Source organism: Hippopotamus amphibius, chromosome X (assembly GCF_030028045.1).
Source record: "Hippopotamus amphibius kiboko isolate mHipAmp2 chromosome X, mHipAmp2.hap2, whole genome shotgun sequence".
Lineage (NCBI taxonomy): Eukaryota > Metazoa > Chordata > Mammalia > Artiodactyla > Hippopotamidae > Hippopotamus > Hippopotamus amphibius.
Genome location: NC_080203.1, coordinates 19,991,444 through 19,998,871, shown reverse-complemented (window position 1 = coordinate 19,998,871; position 7,428 = coordinate 19,991,444). Strand labels below are relative to the sequence as shown.

Genomic DNA, 7,428 nt, shown 5'->3' with positions numbered 1-7,428 from the left:
AAGAAAAACATCAAATTTGACACGTTAAATATATGCAGTTTATTGTATGTCAATTATATCTCAAACTCTTTTTAAAAGGAAAAAAATAAAGACTAAGTTGTAAAGTTAACTTCCAATAACTTGTATATAAAATTAAAAATAGAAAGCAGGATAGAGAAAAAGAGAACAGTGAGTATATATAAATAGACAGGTATATAACAAACATAGAGAAAATAATGCAAAACCACTATAGTTCTTGTTTCTGTCATCAGTCTCAAGGTTCTGTAACAGTGGCCTCCCCAGATGGGACCTACCCTGAAGCGTGGTGGGCCCTTCCCTCCTCCCTCCCTCTTTCACCAGCCCACGCCCGGCTGCAGCACGGACCACTCGGCCACCCCTCTCCTCCGCGGGCTGGGCCTAGCTCACCAGACTGGCCCCCGCTCTCGCCTCTCACTCACTGCACAAGTGGGCCGGTGGGGAGCTCCCTCCCCTCTGGGGATACCAGCTCCCCAGGCCACCTCGCCTCGTGGGTCAGGAGCTGACGGTGAAGCCAGCAGCGGGCTAAGCCCACCGCACCTTCCACCTTGGATAGCGATCTCAGTGGTGAGCGGGTTAACTGCCTCCACGTGGACACTGCAGTCTGCATGGCTTGCGTGTCTAGCTTTGCCCAGAGCTGGAGGACAGTGTTGCTGGAGCGGCCCCATAGTTCTTTCTGGTGTCACACCTTCCTGCTCAGGGTGTGGTGGCGGCAAGGCAGGCTGCAGCAATAGCAGCTATGCCCAGCCATTTGTCAGTGCCCCAGCGGGCCCCTCCCCCAAGCAAGTGACCGTTAGTGAGCAACTGTCAACCAGCGACCATTAGTGGTCCAGCTCAGCCATTGCTCAGTGCCCCAGTGGGCCCCTCCCCCTTCCCCTCTTATGTATAAAAGGAGCCCGAATTTGGACTGAGGGAAGCTGGTTTTTTGAGATGCTAGTCTGCCACCTTCTGCGTCTGCTGGCTTTCCGAATAGAGTCGTATTCCTTTCCTCAACACCTTGTCTCCGATTCATTGGCCTGTCTGGCAGCAAGCAGGACGAGCTTGGGCTCGGTAAGTTTTAGTTCTTCAATTACCAGTTACAGTTTTCCTTCATCCTTGGTTAAAACCTCAGATGCTTTGGGTTCTTTACCTGGTGGGGTGACTAAAACTATGCCCCAAAGGTCTGAGGTCCTGAATCATTCTGCTCTGTGTGGTTGTGACTGTTTTCTATTCCCTTCTACTATTGCGTGGCAGCAAGAGGAAGGGCCCCACAAAGACGCCCACATCCCTAACGCTTGGAACCTGTGAGTATATTGTTAGGAGACAAATGGGAATTAAGGTTTCTAATCAGCTGACTTTAAAATCTTGGCCCCCTCTCACCATGGTTCTTAAAACTGGAAGAGAAATGCACAAAGAGAACCAGAGATGGCAGTGTGAGGACTCAGCCCACCACTGCTGGCTTTGAAGGTTGAGGAATGAAGCCATGAGGCGAGGAATGAAGCCATGAGCCAAGGAATGTGGGCAGCGTCTAGAAGCTGGGGAAGGCAAGAAGACAGACTGTCCCCTTGGAGCATCTGGAAGGATTGTATCCCTGCCAACATCTTGATTTTAGCCCAGTGATGCCCATCTTGGACTCCTGACTGCCAGAATTCTAAGACAATAGAACTGTTTTAAAAGCCATTAACTTTGTGGTATTTTTTTTACAGAAGCAATAGAAAGCTAATACATTGATTGTCAAAGAAAGATTTTATATCCATAGATTACCCAGAAATCTGATCTATAGAGAACCAGTTAAAATCCATGATAAAAGCCACTGAGTCACTTAAGAACTTTTAATTTTTTATTTGAAATAACAACATAACGGGTAGATAGTATACAGCCACTCACTGTGCACTAAGAATTCTTCTCACAAGGCAGTGATTGATTCCATCCAAGCTATCTGTCCCAGAGGACAGAGCCTCCCTGTCATAGATACCCCAGCCACCATCTTCACCTTTCAATTTGCCTTGTGTTTGGAAGTGCAATATGCTGAAGAGCAGCACGTGCAGGATGTATAATACTCTATACTTCACACCCAAAATTTTTCATCTCTTAAAACTATTGGCATCTTCATTCTCCTTTCAAAATAAAATAACTTCTCCCTCACTCTTACCAAAACTCTTGCTTTGATGCCTTTGTAACTGGGTTCAAATTTAACTGTTCTATTAGAAGTCAAATATCTGAAATTGGGAAACCAGTGTCACTCTCCTCCTCTAAATCTAACTCCAGCCTTATCCTTCAACTGCTCCAGCTGCTGAAGTGCTACGCAAGTTGAACAAATCTCTCATTATCGTGTCTGCCTGCGACACCTTCTTCCATGAGAGTGATTAACTCAATCTAGGAAACATCCCCCTCCTCTACCTCAGCCATCTTCAGCTCCCATTCAGACCTCCTTGTAGATACACTGTGCTCTGAACGAACTTTGTTTCCCCAGATTGTGGAATCTGGTTTTCCCCTTACAGGGCATTTTAAAACTTTCCCACACCACTGAATTCCCATTCACCTCTTGAAGGGTACCCAGGATTAAAAGCATCAACAAGCTCCTGGATTAATACAGCTGTACTAAAACCATACCCCATACACAAGGGGACATGCCCATGTTGGTAAAGGTGGGACTGAAAGTTCAATCTTTTTATACCATGTGAGAAAGCCTCTTAGCACAACTCATTTGTTAACAACAAAGGTACAAGGTGTTACAGATTCACTGCCTCAAAGACAGCAAAAGGCTAAGTTACAGAGATGGTACGAGCTTAATATCAGAATTACTAACTCCCTGAACTGCATGAATTACAGAATATGACCACCTCAGGATCCATTAGGCTTTTACCCAGAAGCAGATCATATCCAGGCACAAGTTTCTGGACATTGTATCAAATCAGTAACAAGACGTTCAAATCCTACAAGTGCACTTTAAAGCATGTATTGTTTACTCATTCAAAAAATAAGGCCGCCATACTATAAGGTACAGGTAGCGAAAAGAAATCTGGAATTAGTCTTACAACGTTGCGTGAAGATTTTTCAAGGCTTCAGATAAAGTTCTGGTAATCAATGTTCCTTTTATGCAATACAAGTGCCCCTCTGAAAAGATCAAAATCGCAGGATGGGCTTAGATCAACACGATCAGTTTGCTAGCAGACAAACAGGAAAAGGTGTTCAATTTCTTGAGGACAAATCAATTTCTCCATCCTCAAGGTTTAAGCTTGATGGTATATAGCCCCTTTGGCACTGAGGAAAAGGAGGAGTTAAGCAAACAATTTAGAGACTTGATATGGTGTTCAGTCTCATCTATGTATGCCCAAGAAGATTCATAAACTATAAGCTTCATTTAGTATTCACTGCCAGGACCCCAGCAACTACTGTTTTATTGCCAGGACCTCAGCAGCTGGTTTTTTCACTTGTTTTGCCAGGACTTCAGAAACTATGTTTTCCCATCAAATTGCTGAGTATGATCACCAGAAGAATAATCTTGTGTGTTCTGATCTTAAGTTTACAGAGGAAAGGCATACATTAATATAAGAAACAAAAAATGCAATCACACCACTTTACAAAATATAAACAATTCAAATTTAAAACAACAAAATACACCAAGATACTCAACATACTACAGAAGTGGCTCTCCAACTTTCCCAAGCATCAGAATCTCCATGAAACTGCTGCGTTCCTCCCCAGAATTTATGAATCAGTGGGTCCATGGTGGAATCAAAAAATTGCATTTCTCACGAGTCCTTCCATGTTCTTTATGGTACTGGCTTGAGGACCACACTTAAAATCCACTGCATTAGAATACGGAAAGCACAGTTCTGATCTAGTAGGAGATGAATGTTTATCAGCCAGAACTATGGGGCTGAGGTGTTTGTATCAGGGTTAGAACAGAGATTTATTTCCAAGTAAGTGTTGCTGCTTGAACTTTGGTCCTGGATGCTAACTGCCTCTTCGTGTTTGGCTAGAGTTCAAAGTTTTTCTTCCATAGCTAAAGTGAAAGCCAAAGAGGCAGTCAAGCAGATCTCTGCAACCAGGAGTCTGTTTCTTTTACTACTCCTGAGGAGTCTCCCCTGCCTCTGTGCTATGAGGCTGGGAGTTCTTTTCCCTTCCCAACAGCTCTTCAAAGGTCTCATTGTGCATGTAAAAGAAGATGTACCCAGTGCAAAGCCTAGCCTTCTGCATTGTGGCCTCCTGGATACTTGATACCTGTAGATCATTGTACGTGAACCACACTTGCCTCTCAAAGTCGTAGGCATCAGTGATATAATGGCCTGAATCTGGGGTTTTTCCAAGATGGCTGATAACACCAATGAGCCGATAGGCATGACGATCTCCCACCTTGGCTTCTCTTTTTGATTTCCTGGCTGCAGCTTCTGTCTTCTCCATATTTAAAACATCTTTGTTTCCTAGGGAATTCACCTTGGCTCCCTGGCAACTTAATTTCGTAGTTCTTCTGCGTTTCTTTGTGTATGACTGGGCATCTGGCTTTGAAGAAAGGCTTCGAAGCAGCTCCAGCCAAAGGGCTTGTTCATACACTGAAATCTTTTCACACTGCTGGATGTCTTCAGGCACTTGGCACAATTTTAAAATTCTGCTTGTTTTAGCTTTACAAAATTTTTCGGTGGTCTCAGCCATCCTCTTAAGATCTACAAATATACTGGCTCTCTCGTATTTCTTTAGTTTTGGATTTTCAGGCACTTCTTGATATGTATCTGGGCTGCTGGTAGGTATATCTTTCAGAGAAAAGGAGCTCTTTTCCAGATTCATCATTAAGCCCACTGCTAACAGCTCTTTTGCAATGATTGCTGCATGTGCTGGGTTTACCAATGTGGACTCTATTTTATTTCGTTTAGAATGTTCTCCCAGGTCTTTTTGCTGTCTTCTTCTCAAACCTTTATAAAGAGTGTTGCATTTTTGTGGTTCAGACCCTTTGTCTGATCTAATGTGTGAAGCCAAAAAATCCTTGGATTGCGAGGTCAGCTTTGTTAAAGGTAGCAATGAATGGATGAGTTCAGAATTTATCTTCTGAAAGGCTTTTAAGAGTTTGCAATTCCTAAGACGTGCATCCTCGCCTATGGGAAGCGGTGGTTTGGTAGTTTCATTGCAATGGGAAGATAGCTTTAAATATTTGGAAATAATGACTTCTTGGCCATCCTTCTTTAAGGACCAAGAATCATTAAAGTCATAGCGTTTCAGATGAACAATAAGGACCCTGGGTAGCCTACTGAATTTATGAGCTGCAAGAGAATGCCTGTGCGAACACTCCTCACATTTATACTCAACATTTTCTGCTTCAAAGAAATGATCAAAACTAGACTGAATAGATAAGGGACGTGCATTCGCTCCTTGGGGAAGGTTGATGGAGAGATAATTATTCATTTCTGTCTTAAGAACAACATGCCCACAGGCTTTACAAACAATAGAGAACAGCAACTCAAATTCAAAATTAGTGATGACAGGACAAATGAACATTTCGGTGGCACCACTGCCAGCAAAAAGCTGTTGAGGTGAATTTCCTTGCTCAGATTCAATTTCAGTCTTCGAAACTGTCTTTAATTTTCTCATGTTTTCTTTCAGCTGATCTAAACAATGACCTAAAAACTCATGGGCATCATTCTGTATGTCGTCAGAGAATCTCTCTGCAGTTGATGAAATGGCGTTTTTAATATTCACAAGTAACGCCTCCTTGATTTTCATGTTATAAATATCTCTCAAGACAAGCTGCTGTGCCAAGCACATGCTAAATGCATCAAGGGGAATTTTACCCCATGGGAAACCCTGACTGAGTAAATCATCAGCAAATGATGGAATCGAGAATAAGGACTGTAAAACTGCATTCATATAACAGGTGTTTCCCAAATTGGGGAGGCCTTGCCATAGCTTCTCCGGGTAAGAGTCAAACGTATTCTCGAGCTTGTTCCACTCTGGGTCATCCTGCCTATACTTTGGTTTTGGCAGAAGCATCAAATATACTTTCCCAGACAGTGTTTGAAGAATATCAATGACATCTAGGTAAAGGTCTCTAGTAGAACTGATCTTGAATGAAGGTGCACATTTCAATTTATTATTCTGTCTTAATCCCTTTAACCTTAATTCTTTCTTATTGTGGTTTACCCATCTCAAGGGGTTTATCTTGGACTTCTTTCTCACAGAGATATTCCCTTTCAGGAAGTTCTTATTCGTCTCTGAGCCAGATGGTAGCATCTTTTTCCTCTTCCCATATCTATTTCCTAATGACTCTTTGCAGGTAGATGTTGATGATTTTGATTCAAATGAAGACATCTTATGATCAGGTATTTCATTTCTTTCTCCTTTCTCAACAGATTGACTACTTGACTTCTCATCCATTTTGTGAGAGGAAGTTTTGTTGTTTGCCTTTTGTACTGTTGTACTGGCAAAGATACTCCCATCCTTATCAGGTTTCATGGGTGACTGAAGATCATTTTGATGGACTCTATCCAGGAACGTCTTCAAATTTTCAGCATCTGTGGATGATAATCCTTCAGCAAATAGGAAATCATTATTTTGGAAAGTTAAATGCAGGTGATTTTCGTTTTCTCCGTGGGATCTAAAGACCACGTTTTTGATATTATTACTCAGCTGAAAAGTGTGTTCTGCAGTACCGAAATAAACCACCAATTTAACTTTCTTCTTTCCTTCCACTGTTTCAATGAATGCTTCTCTCGATTTAGACATTCCAGTCTTCCTGTTCCATATTTGGACAAAACTATGTACCATCAGAGCAGCCATGCTTTCTTTACAAATAAAATACACCTATCCTGAACCAACAACAATCTTAAAGTTTCAATTTGTTGGCAAGTTCACCTCTGGAGACAACACCAAAGAAATAGTTCTTTAGTTCTCTATGTAGAATGATCCTGTTTCAAGTGTTAGTTTTATCCTAGAGCCTCTTCAGCCTCTGGATATCCAGCTCTTTAGTGATAAAACCAATATGCTTCAAGAACTGCCCACGGTTGTATGGGGGCAGTCTTGATCCGGAAGGCAGGCTGCTACTGTAAAAAAAAAAAAAAAATCAAGAAAAATTATTTAAGCTATCAGAGAAATGCTTGGATAGAACTCAAACTCTACTCCCATACACTAAATCTCCTTTCCACTTCAATACTAGATTCCACTGATTAATTTCCACACTTCAACTGAAATCATTAAACACTTGGAAGACCTTCAGTACATAGCTGAAGAGCATAATGAACAGTGTCTCAAGTGTATGCATATAATATGCTAATCTTCCTGTCACAGAATGACCCCACAGGGCAACCACAATAAGTGAATAAGAAAGTGAGAGGTCCTATGCAGCCCTTAACCCAATAACAGATGGATAGTTCAACCTACCTCCTTTCAAATCCTGTTCTGTTCCTTTCTTTCATGTGGCACCAGGCTAAGTCCATACATTCT

General features: G+C 42.0%; 1 protein-coding gene across 1 annotated transcript; it reads right to left on the bottom strand.

The window, feature by feature from the left end:
• Nucleotides 1-4,065: 4,065 nt before the first annotated feature.
• On the bottom strand, nucleotides 4,066-6,765 carry USP26 (ubiquitin specific peptidase 26). The gene has a single exon (XM_057717336.1). It carries the CDS (start codon nucleotides 6,763-6,765, stop codon nucleotides 4,066-4,068), a length of 2,700 nt encoding a protein of 899 aa, XP_057573319.1.
• Nucleotides 6,766-7,428: the final 663 nt, after the last annotated feature.

Bases quoted from the DNA above. Each gene is read 5' to 3' on its own strand.
- USP26 (XM_057717336.1), bottom strand. From the start codon at position 6,765: ATGGCTGCTCTGATGGTACATAGTTTTGTCCAAATATGGAACAGGAAG.